At 45.4% G+C, this 21,893-nt stretch overlaps 1 protein-coding gene across 2 annotated transcripts; it reads right to left on the minus strand.

Moving 5' to 3' along the window:
- Positions 1–230: 230 nt before the first annotated feature.
- Positions 231–21,685, minus strand: LOC115532231 (NACHT, LRR and PYD domains-containing protein 3). 2 transcript variants are annotated; one of them, XM_030341865.1, is made up of 13 exons: positions 21,504–21,682; positions 17,026–17,122; positions 8,606–8,722; positions 7,748–7,864; positions 7,483–7,599; positions 7,218–7,334; positions 6,986–7,055; positions 6,670–6,898; positions 3,557–5,321; positions 3,240–3,413; positions 2,462–2,635; positions 2,133–2,179; positions 231–2,002 (listed from the first exon to the last, which is right to left on the minus strand). In XM_030341865.1, exons 2-13 carry the CDS (start codon positions 17,106–17,108, stop codon positions 1,455–1,457), a joined length of 3,558 nt encoding a protein of 1,185 aa, XP_030197725.1. In that variant the 5' UTR covers positions 17,109–17,122; positions 21,504–21,682; the 3' UTR covers positions 231–1,454. The 2 variants fall into 2 exon arrangements, with proteins under 2 accessions (XP_030197725.1, XP_030197726.1); XM_030341866.1 differs by lacking the exons at positions 231–2,002; positions 2,133–2,179; positions 2,462–2,635 and having other exon boundaries at positions 3,353–3,413; positions 3,531–5,321; positions 21,504–21,685.
- Positions 21,686–21,893: the final 208 nt, after the last annotated feature.

Genomic DNA, 21,893 nt, shown 5'->3' on the forward strand with positions numbered 1-21,893 from the left:
TTTGCACATCTCTGCTAAACTACCCCGTTGTGACTCCCACAAGCAGCAGTGGCCTTGCCACTGCAAGACGCGCTCGTTTGCATAAAGTTAACTGAAGCCACTTTGCACGCGCCGTGATCACCCGCCTACATGCGAGTCTTACAATAGCGCCCCCTGCGTTCGCAGCAGAGAGGAACGTTCACATAGTGTAGAATGGCTAAAACATTTTGACAAAATGCAGATACTCAGAGCAAGATTAACACCAAACTTTATTAACGTAACAATGTATACAACATTAACCCCATTCCAGTTCCCATGGATCTAAAACAGTGGAGCCACACATTGGCTCAGGGGGCCACATTAGCAGAAACTCAATCCTCAACCCAACACAATGTGTTGTTTTGTTTTACAGCTGTTATGTCATCATTTTGATGTTTAACCACGGTGTGACGGTTGAAGAGTTGAGTACTGGGAATTTAAACAGTTGTTCACAATTCACCTCTATAATCTTTGACTGTAAATCATTACTTGTAAATCAATTACCGATGTTGATGTGCATGCCTTCAGTCAGGGAGCATACAAACATGGTACACAAGCGCATTAACAGAAAACATGATAATGAATGCACTTTTGTTTTAAGAATTTGCAAAGTGTTTTTGATATGGAGTTTGTTCGATCCGTCCCGGCCAATGTATATGCTTACATTTCTGAATTTAACTTTTTGGTTTACAACAACCGATTTTGGGTTTTCCAAATATGTCAACAACATTTTCATGTAAAACGCACACACACACACACAAATTAGTGATTTCACTTGAACACATTTATGACTTAAAAAGTTCCCCATTTGTTAGGTGAATTTATTCTTAGTTTTATTTTATTGAAATTGACCTCCCCCTGCTGGCAGTTTTATGTTGGCTTGAGAGGCCTCCTGGAACTCAATATAGGTAACCAGGATGTGAGGCCCAAGAGGGGAACGCATTAGGAAAACGCCAGCCAGTCGGGAGCGATATAGTTTTCCGACCACGATTACGAACACGAACAACCTATACAAATTATATATAAAGATACACATTTGAATATAACCTTTTCGTTTGCATTTACACTGAAACACGCATAGACCTTCGTCGGATAATATATTTTGTTATAATTAGAAGGACAAGAGATCCTATTTTCATTGTAATCAGATTTAGTCAGATTGAACTGGATCGTGCGTCTGAAATACCCCCTCGCCTGGGCTCGAGCGGCATCTTCAAAGAAGACGCCGCAAATTGCCGAAACACCATTTTATTTTTGGCATGACAAGCTTGAACGGAGCATAGCGTCCCTCGGGAACGAGTGTCAGAGCTCGACCTAGGGCCACTCAACCTACAGCCGCGTCACACCGGGCGCTGGGACACTCCGAGAATCATGGAGATCCATGGTGTGCTTGTGAGTGAATGTGTGTCTGTATTGGTGTGAATGGGTGAGTGTGTCTAAAGCTGACATAGGGTCACTGAGGAACCCAACCAACCAAACCCAAACCCAGGGAAGAGGTCCTGGGGGAATGACGACTGGAAGGTGTGGATGTGTGTCAGTGTGTCCGAGGACCCTCCTACATCTGGGGACACTCTGTAGAAGGACAGAGTGCCGGCAGGCTGGTCAAAATACACACCCACTCTGTAAGAGCCAGAGGGGGGGAGACGTTTGACTGTATTTATACCGTTATGCTTGGCAGAGTAACGATCACCATTACAATCAAGACTCCATGCCTTTTTGTAGTTGCAAATCCTGCTGTCCTCCCTTCCTTCTGCTGTGATTCCTCTGGATGCTACTGCAATAGTAACACCTCCTTCCCTGTCCACCTCCCAGTAACAGCGGCCAGTCAGGCCCTCTCTACACAACACCTGGGGATAGGGGTCAAATCTCTCCGGGTGATCAGGAAACGACTGTTCCTCTCCAACCAGCATCACCTTTCTGTTTTCATCAGACAGAGTGAGATATCTTTGGGCTGTGTTTGGGTCCAGTGTGAATGTAGAGGCATCTGATGGGTAAAAAGAGTTGTAGTGACCGAACTGAAAATATTCTGAAATTATTCAAAAAAACAGAAATAGAAATAACAGTGTTGAAAAGTTAGTGTACGTGTTCAAGAATTATACTATACGGACACTTACACTTCTTAAGGGATGGTTTCAGCCTCCACACTCCACTGTGCTCCACACTGGTGGGTAAACAGAGTGAAGGGACAAACTGAGTATGGACATTATGACCTTGTCAGGGCTGGGGTTTCAGCCACACGTGTATTACTACTATTACTTTTAACATGCATAATGCACATAAACAATCCACCAGTTCAGGTAATGATAACAGTTTTGCACACATCAGTTATTGCATCTTTTGATAAGATTACAATATTATCTAATGATACAATAGTTAACATGGGTGTAGACTCTTATCCTAGCAGGAGACATGGGCAGTGAGTGATGAGCTGTCCTCTTCGTACCTCAGAGTGTCAAGTCTCCAGCGTGGATCCTCCAGTCCAGCAGAGAGCAGGGTGAATCCTGAGTCTCCTGGGTGATTGTAGCTCAGGTCCAGCTCTCTCAGATGAGAGGGGTTGGAGCTGAGAGCTGAGGCAAGAGAATCACAGCCTTCCTGTGTGACCAAGCAGCCAGACAACCTACACACACACACACACACACACACACACACACACACACACACACACACACACACACACACACACACACACACACACACACACACACACACACACACACACACCTTAATATGGAATTCATGTGTTAAATGTAAAACCGTGGATTGCATCGATCGCTTAATATGTTTATAAATACAAATTACAAGTATGTAAATTAAATACATTTGCTCACTTGAATTTGTAATTTATTTGAATGCATAAGTAAGTAAGTAAGGTTGTATTTTAATGTTTTTCTAAATACATCTAAATGCCAGCAAACAGACAGCTGCAGAGCCAGCATGGGGGTAGGTAGACAGACGGTGGGCCATTCGATCATTTTATTCAGTGTGAATGAAATGATTGGATGGGATGTTAAGAGTTGGGATGTAAAGATTATTATATTATTAGGTTTAACATAAATTGCTAAATGAAGGTCAAACTATTTCTGACCTTCATTTAGCATTTTATACAATATCCAATTATCTTCAGAGATAACTGACTCTATTTAAGAATGCTATTCTGTTGTATAACACCAGATTAGCATTGAGCATTGAGATGAGCATTGAAAAAAAACAGTAAAACTGACCTGAGAGTTTCCAGTGTACAGTGAGGACTTTCCAGTCCAGCAGCAAGCAGCTTCACTCCTGAATCCTGCAGATCATTGGTACTCAGGTCCAGCTCTCTCAGACTGGAGGAGTTGGAGCTCAGAATTGAGGCCAGAGCTTCACAGCATCTCTCGGACAGATTACAGCCATTCAGCCTTTAAACATTGTTGAAAACATGTTATTTTTCAAGTCAACATGAGGTTTGTTGATTGTATGTGAATGTAGATCCTTCTCTATATACTTTGCCAGAAACTTTACACATTAACATTTACATTTGTGGTATGTGTTGTGCACCTACAGTGCTGTTTTGGAGGCTTTGATCACTGGCAGCAGCCTCAGAAGACCCTCCTCTGAAGCAGAGTAGTTCTTAAGGTCAAACACGTCCACTTCTGATGACAGTAGGATGAAGACCAGAGCTGACCACTGAGAAGGCGAGAGTGATTCGGTGGAAAGACTTCCTGATGTCAGGTACTGCTGGATCTCCTCCACTAGAGAATGGTCGTCCAGCTCGTTCAGACAGTGGAACAGATTGATGCTTCTCTCTGGAGAGAGATCTCCACTTATCCTTTCCTTGATGTAACTGACGATCCCCTGATTGGTTCGTTGGATGCTTCCTGTCAGTCCAAGCAGGCCATTTACGAGAATCTGATTGGTCTCCAGAGAGAGCCCCAGGAGGAAGCGGAGGAACAAGTCCAGGTGTCCGTTCTCACTCAGTAAGGCCTTGTCCACAGCACTCTGGTAGAGGAGCTGGACACCATACCCTTTATACCGTGGCTGTTTATCAGAGAGCAGATTTACACCACTGGAGATAAAGGACAGAAATACATGAAGGGCGGCCAGAAACTCCTGGACACTCAGATGGACAAAGCAGAACACCTTTTCCTGGTATAGCACACTCTCCTCTGTAAAGATCTGGGTGAACAATCCTGAGTACACTGAGGCTGCTTGGATATCAATGTCACACTCTGCCAGGTCTGCCTCATAGAAGATCAGGTTGCCTTTCTTCAGCTGGTAAAAAGCCAGTTTTCCCAGAACATCAATGATCTCTCTACTCTCTGAACTCAAATCCAGATCAGTTTCAGCTCTCCTATGATACTTCCTGTCCCCTTTTATGGACTGAACCCTCAGGAAGTGGATGAACATCTGAGTCAGGGTATTGGGTATCTCCTCTCCTCTCTGGGAGTCCTCCACAACTGTGGCAGTGATCCAACAGAAGAGTGGGATGTGACACATGATGTGGAGGCTTCGTGATTTCTTGACGTGGGAGATGATTGTCTTGGCCTGCGTCTCGTCTCTGAATCTCTTCCTGAAGTACTCCTCCTTCTGTGGGTCGGTGAACCCTCTCACCTCTGTCACCATGTCAACACACTCAGCAGGAATCTGATTGGCTGCCGCCGGGCGCGTGGTTATCCAGATACGAGCGGAGGGAAGCAGGTCACCCCTGATGAGGTTGGTCAGCAGCACATCCACCGAGGTGGACTTTGTAACATCAGTACAGATCTGGTTGTTCTGGAAGTCCAGAGGAAGTCGACACTCATCCAGACCATCCAAGATGAAGACAACTTGGAGCTGGTCATATCTGCAGATTCCTGCGTCTTTGGTTTCAATAAAGAAGTAATGAAGAAGTTCAACCATGCTAAACTCTTTATCTTTCAGTAAATTCAGCTCTCTAAAAGTAAAGGGAAATGTGAAGTTTATTTTGTGGTTGGCTTTGCCTTCAGCCCAGTCCAGAGTAAACTTTTGTGTTAAGATGGTTTTACCAATGCCTGCCACTCCAGTTGTCATTATTCTTCTCATTGGTTGATCTTGTCCTGGTAAGGTTTTAAAGAGGTCTTCGCATTTGATTGGTGTATTCCCCTTGGCGGCTTTCCTAGAAGCTGTTTCAATCAGTCTGACCTCATGCTCTTTGTTGACTCCACTGCCTCCCTCTGTGATGTAGAGCTCTGTGTAGATCTCATTCAGAGGTGTTGACTCTCCTGCTTCAACTATTCCCTCAAACACACGCTGGGATTTCTTCTTCAAATGCGACTTCATTTTATGTTGGCACTCAACAACTAATTGTCCTGCATGAAGAAACAACAGAAGACATCAGGCAGTGGATGTTAACGTCAGTAGGTAGAGAAGGTCAATAGTTCCAGTTGAATGTGTTCCAACTACATGACATGTACTTAGTCTCATGAGGATGTTAAAGCAGTGAAATAAGAGACTTAGAGCCCTATCTTGCACCCAGCGCAATTGACTTTCTACGCATGTGTCGTTGCTAGTTTTCACCCGGCGTGAAGCTGATTTTCCCCCACAGCAAACTCGCACCACTACACTTGCACCATGAGAGGCGTGTCGGCGAATAGCAGAGGCGTGGTCCGGCGCAAATGATACACCGTGCTATTAAAGTTATCGTAAAAGCAATTGCGCCACTGACCGGCAAATACCTGGTCTAAGTGCACTAGTGGGTAGCGCAGTTGGTGTTGCTATTTAGACGTATCATGGCAAGTCGGAACTGCAACATAAGCTTATACACACATAGGCTATAAACAGCACAAAAATGCAAACGATTAGCCAAAGTGAAATATTATTATGATGATGTGGAAACATTTTTTTTCCCATGAATAAACACTTTATTAATATGCCATGCGTTAAAATAATAATGATAACAATAATAAACTCAAGCAAAGTATATCCCAGCCTTCCAAAACAAAATCTTGTTTTAGGGTTAATTATAACGTTGGTTAAATTATTTGGGAAAGAACAGCTGAAAGCAGCGGTAAATAGTTCTACTTTTAAAACAATGCATCTGCAAACACCGTACAGCAAACACATATTTTCTTGACACAGGCATTGTGAACAAGCCCATAACTTTTAGGATTGATTTGTATTTGATCGTGAGAAAACATAGTTTTACTGCGAGTGAGTGTTTAAAAGAATGAATGAATGCGGTTGATGTTTTGCGCACAGTTCAACTATATGTGTGCACCCATCTGTTTAAAAGCATGCAAAAAAAACACATAACGCATAATACAGTCCATGGCAATGTATATTAACGGGGGGACACATGCATACTATGATCACAAGCCGATAACGCTAATGTATACAATACTGGTAACATACAATGTTTGTTGATGCATTGCCGCATATCATTAAATAGACCCACAGTTGCGGCCAGAGGGACCACATATCATGTATGTGTTAAGTTCTCGTTGCCGAAATTAACATGACGAACATGACGAAGTTGTAGAACAAAACGCTATTGAACAAAACGATATGCGTCGGTCTCAAGCCTCATTTATCCGCCGTTATAATAGCTACTTCGCCAGAGATCCGCCCACAAAGCTACTTGCGTTTCGCATTTCATACTTGCGTTTCAGACTGTTACAATAGGGCCCCTAATGTGTTTTATCAAAAAGAGTCCCGTACCGTTCTGCAGAATGTTGGCCAGCTGTTCCAGCTTCAACTGCTTCAGGCAGAGCAGCGTGATGTCTAAAACGCCCTCTAGGGCATGCTTCCTCTGCTCCTCATCCTCCTCATCCACCACGTCATCCTTCTCCCTCAGACTTTCTGAGCAGTGTGGGTAATCAGGGAAGTGAACCCTCCACAGCTTCTTCAGCTCCTCGTCTAGAAACTTGTGTGCGTTCTCCTTAACCCTCTGGAACAGACCAAACATCAATGACAACTTTAGCCTGAACTGAGGACATTAGAGCCAGCGGTTCTAGATGCACGTCTATTTACACACCATGAACTGCTCTGTTGGAGGCTGCTGTGAAGGCAGATCACTGGTAACCTTTGACCTCACCTCTTGTCGACTGTGGAGAAAACACACACAGCCACACACTAATTGAATATCGCTGTAAATACGACTTAGATAATTGGATGATGTTTATATATGATGCACAGAGTTTGAAGCTCCAGAAATAGAATCACGTCATAATAAATGGTGTGATTCATTGTCTGTAGGAAGCTCCTACTTCTCCTCTCCAGTGGGGCTTCCTTCTGTAAATTGAGGAGGTTGCTCCATAGACCAGTCTCTCTTCAGGGAGGCACAGCTGGGCACAGGGCAGTCTGCTCTCTCCTGTTGGACTCTTCTAGAAATACAAGAAGCAAGATGTATGCACGTTTGACTGTTGCAGATAATTGGATGATGTTTAGATATGATGCACAGAGTTTGAAGCTCCAGAAATAGAATCACGTCATAATAAATGGTGTGATTCATTGTCTGTAGGAAGCTCCTACTTCTCCTCTCCAGTGGGGCTTCCTTCTGTAAATTGAGGAGGTTTCTCCATAGACCAGTCTCTCTTCAGGGAGGCACAGCTGGGCACAGGGCAGTCTGCTCTCTCCTGTTGGACTCTTCTAGAAATACAAGAAGCAAGATGTATGCACGTTTGACTGTTGCAGATAATTGGATGATGTTTAGATATGATGCACAGAGTTTGAAGCTCCAGAAATAGAATCACGTCATAATAAATGGTGTGATTCATTGTCTGTAGGAAGCTCCTACTTCTCCTCTCCAGTGGGGCTTCCTTCTGTAAATTGAGGAGGTTGCTCCATAGACCAGTCTCTCTTCAGGGAGGCACAGCTGGGCACAGGGCAGTCTGCTCTCTCCTGTTGGACTCTTCTAGAAATACAAGAAGCAAGATGTATGCACGTTTGACTGTTGCAGATCTGCACCGTGGTTTTGCTGCATGACCTTGCTGAATACACGCAAGCATCTTAACCTGCTACCCTTATGATGGAACCTTTACCTGACGAGATCCCTTAGCATCTTCTCCTCTTTTGGATCTCTTATGCTTAAAATTATCAATTCATCCTGGTGTGTACTTGAACCGTTCCATCTGACGATGTTATTAAGAACTTTGTTTTAACTGTTGGCCAAACTGACAGCTGTCTTCTGAAAGCCAGCTGATCGTATTTTATTTCTGTAGGCTAATCCACATTTCAGTTGCAAAATCTGCGGATGTCGTTGCAAATTTTCATGAATAAATAATAATAATAACATTTATCGTGGTAGGCCTAACAATGTACGTTTATCGCAATTATAGTGCGTTTCATTACCCTGCACAAATATATACGAAAAATAGCCGTAATATGTATCCCTTCTCTTTAATGCACACTGAATGAAGAATATACATGTTTCTTCTTTCCTAGCCAAAGTTAGCCATACGCACATTGTCTGTCCTACCATCAAGTCCTTTGTTTTACAAATACTTTAGATCATTCGTAATAACTAGAGAGAATGTAAACATGTTTCTTCTCTCATGGCCAACGTTATGGGGGACACATACTTTGACAGGTCAGATGTACAGTCTGACAAAATATGTGCCCCCCTACATCCTCATTGTCTGTAGGAAGCTCCTACTTCTGCTCTCCAGTGGGGCGTCCTTCTTTAAATTGAGGAGGATGCTCCATAGACCAGTCTCTCTTCAGGGAGGCACAGCTGGGCACAGGGCAGTCTGCTCTCTCCTGTTGGAATCTTCTAGAAATACAAGAAGCAAGATTTATGCATGCTTGACTGTTTCAAATTGGCACCGTGGTTTTGCTGCATGACCTTGCTGAGCCAAAGTAAAGCTTGACAATGTTATTAAAGGTCCCATGGCATGCTACTTTATGGATGCTTTCATATAGGTGTTAGTGGGCCCCTGATACAGTATTTGAAGATGTTCAAGAAATTCAGCCTTGGTGCAGAATTATAGCCACTACGATCCAGTCCCATAATGAGCTTTCCACGAACGTGCCGTCTTTTAGAGGCGGGTCAAGGTGGAGGTTGGGGATGTGGCCCTAAGCAGCTTGCGGCCACAGTACCATGTGCTAGTGTTTACAGTGGATGTATCGCAATGGCTCGGATTCATAATATCATCCGGAAGCACACAAAGCTTTTGGCCGTGTTATGTAAATATTCTAGAACACTCTGGGTTCTCCAGCGGGAGTCCTGGAGCTCTATATTTACTACTATAATAGCAGGCCTGTCGCCCAAGTTACTCAAGTTACTCATGTGTGCATGTGCCAAGCAGCCTGCAGCTCACACACACAGCACGCGCGAACGCATACTGTGGCATCCCGCCACGTGGGCCTCGGCCTGGACAAGGGACAGGGACAGTGAGGGACGGGGTGTACCACCCCCGCCCACCAGCCGGCGACGGAGAGCAGCCCTTTCGGCTCTCCAATCAGGGTGATTGGGGGACACCTGGCCGAAAGCCGGGGAGCCATTTTAAAGGAGGTCGGGCACAGCACAGTACGGGACGGAACGGGAGCAGGAAGGAAGTGCTCTTGGCCGCGAGAGAGCCTAGAGGCCCACGGAGGCCCTAGAGACCGCGAGTGCCCTGGTTGATTGAAGTTATATATAATAAATGCCTTTAATGGCCTATCCCTCACCCGAACGTGTCGTTTGTCCGTGGAACCCGGCCCAACCGAGCACCGGGTTACCACACTTGGTGGAGGATGCAGGCATAGGAAGAACCCACTACGGACCCCCCGGTGAAGTACCCCACCTAGTCGGTATGCCGAACCCGGTCGGGACAGACGCCGCCGCGAGAGACGCCGCCGCCGCGAGACACGCCGCCGCCGCGAGGGACGCCGCCGCCGCCGCCAGGGACGCCGCCGCCGCCGCCAGGGACGCCGCCGCCGCCGCCAGGGACGTCGCCGCCGCCGCCAGGGACGTCGCCGCCGCCGCAAGGGACGTCGCCGCCGCCGCAAGGGACGTCGCCGCCGCCGCAAGGGACGCCGCCGCCGCAGCGGGAGAGAAGGCCGCAGCGCGAGGCCGGGACGGGGCAGCGCCGCCGGCCGGCGCGGATGAGGGGACAGGTCGGCCCTGTATGCTGGCGACCTGCTGGGCGCAGGGAACATCTGGTAGTCCGACCATCCCGGCACGGGTGATGAACCGGGACACGCAGGCCCTCTTGGACACCGGCAGTGCGGTTACCCTCCTTCGCCCCGACCTGGCGGGTGGGAAGGCAGGGGAACCGATGGAGGTGGCCTGCGTCCACGGGGACACCCGGACATACCCCACGTGCCACGTGGTTGTCCGCACTACACACGGTGTGTTCACGATCCGGGCGGGGATTGTCCCCCACCTACCGGTCCCCGTGGTAATCGGGAGGGACTGCCCGATTTTCCGCCGGGGTTAGGACCCGGCACCAGATTCCCGGGGCACGAGAGCTGCGGCTGCCGTCGCGGCGAGAGGTGCGGCTGCCGTCGCGGCGAGAGATGCGGCTGCCGTCGCGGCGAGAGATGCGGCTGCCGTCGCGGCGAGGGATGCGGCCAGTGCCGCTGCGATTGGTGCCGCAGGAGACACCCGGCCCCGTCGAGATACCTGCCTGGGCGGGTCCCCCGTCTACCTGAGGCTTGGTCAAAGGGTGGAGGAGTGTGGCATCCCGCCACGTGGGCCTCGGCCTGGACGGGCCCGAGGGACAGTGAGGGACCGGGTTTACCACCCCCGCCCACCAGCCGGCGACCGAGAGCAGCCCTTTCGGCTCTCCAATCAGGGTGATTGGGGGACACCTGGCCGAAAGCCGGGGAGCCATTTTAAAGGAGGTCGGGCACAGCACAGCACGGGAGGGAACGGGAGCAGGAAGGAATGCTCTTGGCCGCGAGAGAGCCTAGAGGCCCACGGAGGCCCTAGAGACCGCGAGTGCCCTGGTTGATTGAAGTTATATATAATAAATGCCTTTAATTGCCTATCCCTCACCCGAACGTGTCGTTTGTCCGTGGAACCCGGCCCAACCGAGCACCGGGTTACCACAATACATACAAGCACACACATACACAATGCATACACACACCGCACACACACGCACATTCACACGGACATACATGGAAATGCGACCACACACAAACACACACACACACACACCGCACGTGAAGCCAAAGCCAGCTGTTAAGGAACAGGATGAGGGGACCAAAACGCGTGACACAGGGAGGCAGAGACGGAGTGGAAGGAAGTGGGATTTATTGGGACAAGGGGTAAACGACAAGCTGGGGCTAGGCAAGAGGTAGTCAGGCAGGCGAGTATTCGGTAACAGGCAGGCAGTCAGAAAGGCAAGGGCTCAGCGACAGGCGGGTAGTCAGGCAGGCAGGGTTATACAAACTCAGTTAGGGTTAGAGTTGTAAACGACGAACTGGCGCCGGCTGGATGGAGATCCCCGGCTAAAGTAGGGCGAGGAGATTGTAGATTGAAGACAGGTGTGTGTCGGGAGAATGAGGGCTAGTCACAGGAGGCGGCGTAACAGCAGCGACACATACACGGAAGAGGAAGCGCACACACAAGCACGCACCCACACACGCACGCGCACCGCACACACCGTACGTCAAGACAAAGGCAGCGAAACACTCGCCAAGCTAAAAAGACATTGGGCCGTATCTTCCATCCAGCGCAATTTACTTTCTACACAGACGATACTTATGTATCGTTGCTAGTTTGCAACTGGCGCAGAGCGTTCTTTCCCTCCACCGCCACGCGTCGGTAAATCAGGGAATGATCTGGCGCAAACGTCCCCTGGTGCTATTTTGCAGTTTCAAAAAACAATTCCGCCACAAACCAGGAAACACCTGGAATAAAGGCAGTGGCGCGTTGTTCAGATGCTATTTTAAGGGGCGCATGCATAATGTTGCTTGTGCACCTCGTGCATACACTTTGCTTCTCTCATCTACCTAGCCACACATTCTGGGTAAATGATTTAGGAAAGAACAGCTGATACAGAGGTAATAAGTTGCAGGCTACTTTTAAATCAATGCATCTGCAAACACTGTACAGAAAACACATATTTTCTTAACACAGTCATCCTGTACAAGCCCATAACTTTTGGATTGATGAGTATTTGATTGTGAGAAAACATTGTTTTACCGAGAGTGTGTTAAAAAGAATGAATGAATGCGGGCACGCGTGTGTGTATGTGTAAAATAATTAATGAATGCGGGCAAGCTTGTGTGCATCCATCTGTTTAAAGGGGAAATTATGAAAACAGCACTTTTCCTGGGATTTGGGGTGTTGTTGTGGGTATGTGGTGCTAACACACGCATCCAAACGAGCGAGTCAGTTTCGGCGCCCCCTTCCACGTAGGAAGGGGGCACATTTGAATATTACATCCCACTTCCCCACTCCCCTCCAATCAGAGCAGCGCTACGATTTTGTGGACAAGCGGACGAGCAGCTCCGGCGGGGTGAACTCGGCGCTAGCCCTGCAGCTAAGCTCTGAGAGTAAAATCCCTCTCTCTGGCGCCGAGCTCACCCCGCCGGAGCTGCCGCCGAAGGGAAGTCGGGAGGAGGAGACATGGAGTAGAAAGGGATTGTACTCCCGGAGCTGAGCTGCCGGACTGCCGCCGAGCTAGCCCAGCCAGAGCTGCTCGTCCGCCGGAGCTGCTAGTCTGCTGGAGCTACCACCTAGCTTCGGCGCCAGTTCAGCTCCCGGAGTACACCGCCGGAGCTGCCGGACTGCGGCCGGACGGCTTCGACGGCGGCCGGCAGTTCCGGAGCGGGGAGCTCGGAGGCAGTCCGGCAGCTCAGCTCCCAGAGTACAATCCTTTTCTTCTCCATGTCGCGGTTCATGGACTTCAGAAAGTCAATGGATGGATGGAAGGCTCTGGATGGAATGCCAAAGTTCCTTCCCCCCAATTCTTCTCAACCATGGCCGAGATATCCCCCACTACTAAGTCTTTACTTGTGGAAGTACCAGGGACCATTCGAAGTTTCAAATTCATGTAGTCATGCATCTGTCTCATCGGAGACCGCAAACGCGCTGTCAAAATATCAACTCGTCAGATTAAAATGCGCTCATGGCTCTTAAAGGGGATGGGAAATGGCACTCTCATTGGTTTATTGCACGTTACGCCCAAACCACTCCTACGGGTAATTGGGCTACTTCAGATCCAGCCTTTTTAGATTTGCGTCGGGTGCAAGGGTCCTCCGGTAAAATAGCAACATCGCCATAGAACCGCCCTCAAAGCTACTCGCGTTTGGCGCTTCTCACTTGCGTTTCAGACCGTTAGAATAGGGCCCGTTATGTTTTTAAACATAACGGCTCAGGCATCGACACACGCGCAGGTAAGAATACACACACGCGCGCACACACCGCAGCGACACTCACCTGGGTAAGGCGTGATGTTTTTAAACATAACTGCTCCGCCATCGACACACGCGCCCAGATAAGAACACACGCACACACCGCAGTGAGACACTCGCCCAGGTAAGACGTCATGTTTTTAAACGTAACGGCTGCGCCTTCGACAAACTCTCCCAGTTAACACGTTCTGTCTATCGACTGTAGAAATTGGGATAAAAGAAGGGAAGAGACAATTTCTCACCTCGACATGCAACGGCGGGTCGTTCATTTTGTCATTTAAAACGATTGAAACGATTCAATGTTCTAACGATTCAGTGCAATTTGATGAAACATGAATCAATCTGATAGATAGTTAATATTCATTTAACGTTAAAACATACATTTTCTATTAATCAAATAAGCCTTCTATAAAAGAGACACTGCCTACATTCCAATATATATATGGTATAGGGACCATGGAATCTTAGGTTTTTATATTTATTTCTTTATGGCATGGGGAAAAAATGGAAGACACATTTATAAATTTAGAACTACATGTCTATTTATTTGTTTGTATTGTTTGATGTGCCAAAGCCCCTCGAATATTGACGCGTTAATTGTTCAGTGGAACCCAGAAGTGGAAATGTTGTTGTCATGGTGGTTTAAAGGGCATGTGGCTGGCCCCTCACATTGCAGCTCTTAGAAGTTGAATACAGCAGTGCATTATGTGTTTAACTTTATACCATGCATTATTGTTCAGAAAACGTCTTACCTCAAGCTCTTTTCCAATTAATGAGCTAAATTGTTTTTATAGAAATTAATAAAATATTGTTTTTGTGGGGAAATATAATTTTTGTCCCACTGCCCACATTCGATTTTGTTTTAATATTGGCTGTGACAGTATGTCACATAATGAATGTATTCAAAATAAAAATACTATGTTCATAGTAAAGGCAAACCATGTCAGTTGTTCAATTATTTAAAATAAACCTTCACAGTGGTATAATGAGCACATACCGCTGACTGAAGTGATCTATTGCTTTTATACAACGGTTACTATTATGGCAAAACGAAAGTCAGACACACTACATTTAAAAAAAACAACAAGAAAGTCAAAGTAGCTGTTTTATTAAAGAATACAAAAAAGTAGTCCCTCCTGGCTGCCTTCAAAATGCGTTGTGTCAAAAATGGTCACATACGCGCAATCCGCGCATACGTCACTCGCCTAGATGAGTCCATGTCCATGCAAGTGAACGGAGCGTTCCCTCTTCGTCATAACTATCAAACCAAACATCCTTCACATTCACCGAGCGAACATTACGAAAGTAAAATGCAAATTTCTCGCTAAAAATGTTTCCATAAACGCATTTAATGGCGTAACTATGTTACTATTTCCACCCAGAATAAAGAAAGTTGTCGGCCGTGGCTGCGCTGGAGTCCGAGGTAGGAAACCCCAACGCCGCCGTGTTTGGGTGATAGAGTTTAGATCGGGTTAGATTAAATAATCTCGGATATAAATAACAATAAACGGGTTAAATAACTTCACATGGTGTGTCTGGTGTGTTTCCCAGCAGAGAAATAGTCCGCCAAGATGTTGAGGTTGCTTAGTAACCAGAGACTCTGTCCATGCAAGTGAACGGAGCGTTCCTTCTTCGTCATAACTATCAAACCAAACATCCTTCACATTCACCGAGTGAACATTATGAAAGTAAAATGCACATTTCTCGCTAGAAATGTTTCCATAAAAGCATTTAATGGCGTAACTATGTTACTATTTCCACACAGAATAAAGAAAGATGTCGGCCGTATGCTTCTGTCCAAGCTCACTTCTCTCTGCCAGTGACGTCGGGTCAAGCTCAACGCTGATTGGGCAATGCGTGTCTCGTCAGACGCGTATCTCGCGTACTTCGCGTAAAAAGTTCAATTTTTTGAACTCTTGAAATGTACGCGATATACGCGCGTATAGCGCGTATTGCGCGTAAATATACGCGCCACATACGCGCTATACGCGCGTAAAATGTTGCATAATACGCGTAATACGTGTAATACGCGCGTAAACCAATGGTTCCCTATGGAAAAAATGGCGATTTCATACACGAAGTACGCGAGATACGCGTCTGGTGTAGCCGCACCTTTACGCGCAATACGCGCTATACGCGCGTATATCGCGTCTATCGCGTACATTTCAAGAGTTCAAAAAATTTAACTTTTTACGCGAAGTACGCGAGATACGCGTCTGACGAGACAGGCATTGCCCAATCAGCGTTGAGCTTGACCCGACGTCACTGGCAGAGAGTAGTGAGCTTGGACAGAAGCATACGGCCGACATCTTTCTTTATTCTGTGTGGAAATAGTAACATAGTTACACCATTAAATGCTTTTATGGAAACATTTCTAGCGAGAAATGTGCATTTTACTTTCATAATGTTCACTCGGTGAATGTGAAGGATGTTTGGTTTGATAGTTATGACGAAGAGGGAACGCTCCGTTCACTTGCAAGGACAGAGTCTCTGGTTACTAAGCAACCTCAACGTCTTGGCGGACTATTTCTCTGCTGGGAAACACACCAGACACACCATGTGAAGTTATTTAACCCGATTATTGTTATTTATATCCGAGATTATTTAATCTAACCCGATCTAAACTCTATCACCCAAACACGGCGGCGTTGGGGTTTCCTACCTCGGACTCCAGCGCAGCCACGGCCGACAACTTTCTTTATTCTGGGTGGAAATAGTAACATATTTACGCCATTAAATGCGTTTATGGAAACATTTTTAGCGAGAAATGTGCATTTTACTTTCGTAATGTTCGCTCGGTGAATGTGAAGGATGTTTGGTTTGATAGTTATGACGAAGAGGGAACGCTCCGTTCACTTGCATGGACATGGACTCATCTAGGCGAGTGACGTATGCGCGTATGGCGCGTATTGCGCGTATGTGACCATTTTTGACACAAAATGGTCAAGCAACATTTTACGCGCGTATCTCGCGTAAAAATTACGCGAGATACGCGTCTGGTGTGGCCGCACCATTAAGTTTCATTTTCCGGATCTATATGGCAACGGAATGAAATGAGTGGACAATGCTGTCTTGATATCAGGCTCAAGCCTCATTCATTCAACCGATTCACAACGTTTAAATCGGTAGAATCTTGGTCATTTTAAATCAATTCAGGGGCCCACGTATCGATGTAGTCGCATTTGTTTTAAATCAACCGTTTCTTAGCAAGAATGAGAGCCAGCTCAATTTCTTCCAATAGGAGACCGTTTTATCGGCTTAGTCCTGCCCCTACGACCCGCCGTTACCCTGCGCCCTCTCAGTGGGCGCTAACGTCTCTCTGCTGTGCCAAATGGTTTTGACATTTAAAAGAGGGCCAAGACTTCGTCTTCTGATCTGCCACGTTGATTAAATCAGTCTTTAATGCATCTTTTGAAGTAAACGGATTGACTGAAAAATATTCTACATGAACAATATCACAGGTCTATGTAGAAATGCAGTAACTGACTGCCCAGTTTCAATAATCAACCCCTGGTCAGAAGATAGTTTGATTAGACCTGTCTGAGGGTCAAGCAGTGGTGTACAATGTTTGGCCTGTGAAGCCTTTGGAGAGTTTATCTTTGATTAAAGAACTTGAACTACAAATTGAATATAACTTTCTCAGATCTTTTACGAATACTCATGCTGATGTCATATCACTGCTGAGCTCTGAGATAGACAACAATCACAGACAGATTCTCTTCTTACCTCTTAGCTTCACTCTGGCAGCCATGTTCCTCAGACAGAGGGGTTTTAGATGCAAGACCCGCCTCGTCTCTCTCCTCGTTCATAGTAGACTGGAGACCTGGACACCAACACAAATATTGGTTCAAGAGAACTTCAGCATTTGAGTATGTTTTAATATTCTCATGCTTGTTTGTACTAATTCACCGATGATGACCACGGATCAGTTTCATTTAGCGAACCCGAGACTACTGTTCCGGTTGAACCTGTCTGAAAGCATGACCATGCAAGGATTTAAAGTGTATTTCCGGCGAAAATTGAACATAGGGTCTTTGTTTCGCGTTGCCCCTAACCAATAACATGGAAGCCAAACATTGCGCTGGGTAAACTCTATACTTGATTTTCAATGAAAATGTCATGGTTAGCGGGTGGCAGGCAGGCAGGTAGGACCCAAAAGCAGACAGTTCGGGTAAAGGATAATTTATTAATCAAAAGGCAAGGAACACCGAGAACACGAGTGACGCGGGTAACACAGTGAACACCGGTAACAAACAGGACACAACTCACCACGAACTACAATGATCCGACAAGGAACAAAGGAAAGACAAGGGCTTAAATACTAAACACAGGGCACGCAATGAGTTACAGCTGAAACACATTAGGGGAGGGAGCAGTTATCACACAGGAGGGAAACTTGACCGGACATGGGGAGAAACAAGACAGAGATAAAGTAAAACAGGAAACACACCAAAACAAGACAAGGAAACAGACGGACCATGACAGAAAAAAGTATCTGGAGGGCTTATTTGATGGGTATACATGCCCATAAAAAGACAGTGGATTCAATTTTCGAATTACACTTTAAGTATATGAATACAGTGAAGATGGTGGTTTAAAAAGGCTTTGCTTAAAGTAAGCAGGGGCGGCTGTCATCGTATGTGTGTGTGTGTGTGTGTGTGTGTGTGTGTGTGTGTGTGTGTGTGTGTGTGTGTGTGTGTGTGTGTGTGTGTGTGTGTGTGTGTGTGTGCAGGGGTGGACTGGGAGAAAAATTCAGCCCTGGCATTTTCTCTCCAGACCAGCCCACTACATTATTAGCACTAGGGGTGGGACGAAACGAACGGGAAGAACCCTGTATATCCGAATAATAGTGCAGTTTTTTGTTTTTCAAGTTTGTGTTTCTTGTGCTGCTGACAAGAAAGTTGTGAAACCCGAACAGGAAGTTAACAGACATCCTGTGGTTGCTGCATCTCCACCCGCCATATCTACTACAAAACCCTTGACAGTGTTTCCCCTACCATTGTTCAGGCCTGGCGGGCCGCCAGGCCAACGAGCGCCCCCGCCAGGCCAACAACCGGCCAAAAAAATGAAAAGAAATGAAAAAGAGAAAAAAAAAAAAAAAGATTTTTTTTTTTATTATTATTATTAGCCATAATATCATAACCATCCAAGCTCACCACCAGCTATCTCAATATGTATTGGTGCTTTATGCTCCTGTACATGAAATTAGTTTACATTAAATCAACTTCGTTTTTAGAAAAACACTGTTTATTCTCCGGCAGAAGAACTATACCATGAACCGATCGCGTAAATGCGACGTCTGATTGGTTCAGCCCGCCGTTACCATGGACATTTTTACCGCCCCCGCGAAACACTAGCCTCGTTCTTTATATGTCCATAACTTAACCAACTTGTGATGGCTAAGCAAGTGTTTTATTTGGAAATAACCAACAAATACTCTAGCATCCCGTGAAAAATGTATAACAAATCACACCATCAGCTCTTACCACCGGGCCTAAAAAAAATTCTAGGGGAAACACTGCTTGTTAAATATCACACATGATCCAACGCAAAATCCTCTCTTGCAGTTATTAGTCTGTGACTGTGAAAATCGTTTGGTGTAAGCCCAGCATTAGTTAAAACCAGACTCGGACAATAATAACAAAATCTCCTGACAAATAATCTAAATAGAAACATATTACAGACAGTAACAGCATTAGAGCTGAAACCAATTTGTTTTAACGGTGACTCAGTCATTATGAAACCATAAATAGAGAATTTAATTTTTTTTCTCATATTCTCATACACGTGTATGTGCACATGTATGTATACATGTGCACACACATGTATATGAGAATGCATATCTATTCAGACCTGTAATTCGGCCTACCTGCATGACTGTTAATTTAACTTAAAAGATATGCAAATGTTTGAAATTAAAATCAATGTGAAAATCTTCAACCAGGAAATAATCATAATCAAACCCCTCTCTCTCTCTCTCTCTCTCTCTCTCTCTCTCTCTCTCTCTCTCTCTCTCTCTCGAATAACTTCTAGCAGGTGAGGAAAACCTGTTTGACAGGAGATGATGGTAGCAGAGAATATAAAGAGACATTTATGAATAACCAATTGTCATTTTATCACACATATAGTTTCTTCACATAAACCTTTCAACATACATATTGCATTCCTCTCGAAATAGTCATCACCTCAGTAAACAATAAATGAATTGAAAGATTACAATAAATTCAATGGCAAATATTGCAAATTAAACTAATTATTTCCAATAGGTTTACTTATTTTGTGCTAAAATTCAAAGTGTCACATCTGTATTTACAATACAGCTTGATTCTGCATCTCTATTTACAGCTCATTAGTCCATGTCAATGTTTACTGTTGCTATGGCAACAAGAGACTGCTAACGTTAGCAGCTGTTAGCTAGCTTAGCCAAATCATCTGAACAATAATAACCCATAATATCACAATTCGGCCTATTTAAACAAAATCAACCACAACTACCAACAATCACAGCCCTTCAACTCTGGGCTAATATGTTGTCGCAAGTATGCAGTTAATTAGGTCACATCACATTCAATGTAAAAACGTTTTCTACTTTGTTTTGGACATGTCTCAAAATGTAGCCTAGCTAGCCCCAGGCTAACGTTACTTAGCATATATGCCTCCACTCGCTCGTCTCCTGGCGCAGCAGCACCTGCTGGGGTGTGGACCCCGGCACCAAATAGGTCCGTCAATTTAGAACATTTAACTTCCATCTCCAGAGGTTTTTCAGCACCACCCGGGCGTTTTCAGCTCCGTACCGGCTCCCGCGACTCCGGCCCATGCCATGAGGTCCCGCCCACCCTGGTTTGTGTTGTGATTGACAGCACTGTCAGGGCTCTCTGAGCCAGTCAGCCCATGATTGATTGACAATGACAAACATAGACCAATAATATGCGTCGATGCTGGCAACACACTGCTAGCTCTCTGTAGCCCATTGGCCAGCCCAATTGGAGGGAATTTAGAGAGAGAGGAAAAAAGAAAACATAGCGGACCGGACCGGCCCACATTGGGTCAACGGCCCACCGGGACGATGCCCGGTATGCCAGATGGCCAGTCCACCCCTGTGTGTGTGTGTGTGTGTGTGTGTGTGTGTGTGTGTGTGTGTGTGTGTGTGTGTGTGTGTGTGTGTGTGTGTGTGTGTGTGTGTGTGTGTGTGTGTGTGTGTGTGTGTGTGTGTGTGTGTGTGTGTGTGTGTGTGTGTGTGTGTGTGTGTGTGTGTGTGTGTGTGTGCCACTAGTTTTGCTTTGAGCTGAGTGTCCGTTTTTCTTGCATGTAAATAATCCTCAATCATCGCAAACTCGATAATTGACAAAAACGGTCAAATCAAATTACGAGGTGTTAAAAAAAAAGAAAAAAAAAAAAGAAGGTACACAGTAAGGAAATCCGGCTGTAAACATTGGCTTTTGCTTAGAGCTTAGAGCTTAGAGTAGACAAGTGTACGTGTTTCTCTGATAATTTGTTTGTTAATAATATATATTATATATATATATTTATTATGATTATAAAAATATAATATATATTATATATTATTATTGTTACAAATATATAATTTATTTTGTTCATAATTAAATTATTTAAACATAATGATTGTGTTTTGTGTCTTTATTGAAAACATTCAAAGTGCAAGAGGGAAAAGTAATTAATCCTTAAGAGTCTAATAGCCTACCATAATGTGTCTTTGCAGTCGTGCCTCAGTTACCAATGTCCAATTGTTGTTTTAGCCAATTGGTTATTCAATAGGCACATTCCTAGACTCCTGTATTTGTTTAGCACTGGCTCTCCAAGAGATCCTTTGTTTGCACTTATTCAGATGAATATAATTTTACAATGACTTTTGTGTGATTATGTTTCAGTGTTGTAGCCTAAAAACATCTCCCGTAAGTCAATATCATGGTATTGTTGTATAGCAGGCCTATATGGAAGGCACATTAGAGGGGTGTCTGGTCTATCAGGTAATCATTTGTCTGACATGGGTATACAAATCTGATCTTCACGATTTGAAAAATAGATACAATTTGACTCCAAATAAGAATGGGTATGTTTTTGATATACCCATCTAAAACAAATCAAAGATGCATTCGCAAGGAGAGCTACGTGTCTTTTCCAATTATCCATCAGCTGGCGTAACCATAAATAATCCTAGGGCGTAACTACTACAACAAACTTACTGTGGGAGAAAGACTTCAGATGGGCCAGATGTCGTCAGATCATCAGCACGCACTGTTAAGGTCACTTGTTATGTCACTTGGTCAGTTGCTGTAAGAAATAAAGTTTTAACCATAAGGAATAAAGTCTTAATTCGATGAGCCAAACAAGTAAAGAATGCGAGGAGGGTTTTCTTTTTCTTTTCTAGCTCTAACCCCTCCTCTGGTGGACAGTGTTGCCAGATTGAGCGAGCTGAAGCGCGCTGCAGCCGTCTCTCCAGCAGGTGTCACTGTGGAGCAGCAACTGGACGCCATCGAGCGTGTCTTCAAAGAGCACATCACCACTAGGAATGCTTAGAGATAAGTTTGAACCTTTTTGAAATTATTAGTAGAAACTGACAATCTGAAATTCAA

Source organism: Gadus morhua, chromosome 19 (genome assembly GCF_902167405.1).
Source record: "Gadus morhua chromosome 19, gadMor3.0, whole genome shotgun sequence".
Lineage (NCBI taxonomy): Eukaryota > Metazoa > Chordata > Actinopteri > Gadiformes > Gadidae > Gadus > Gadus morhua.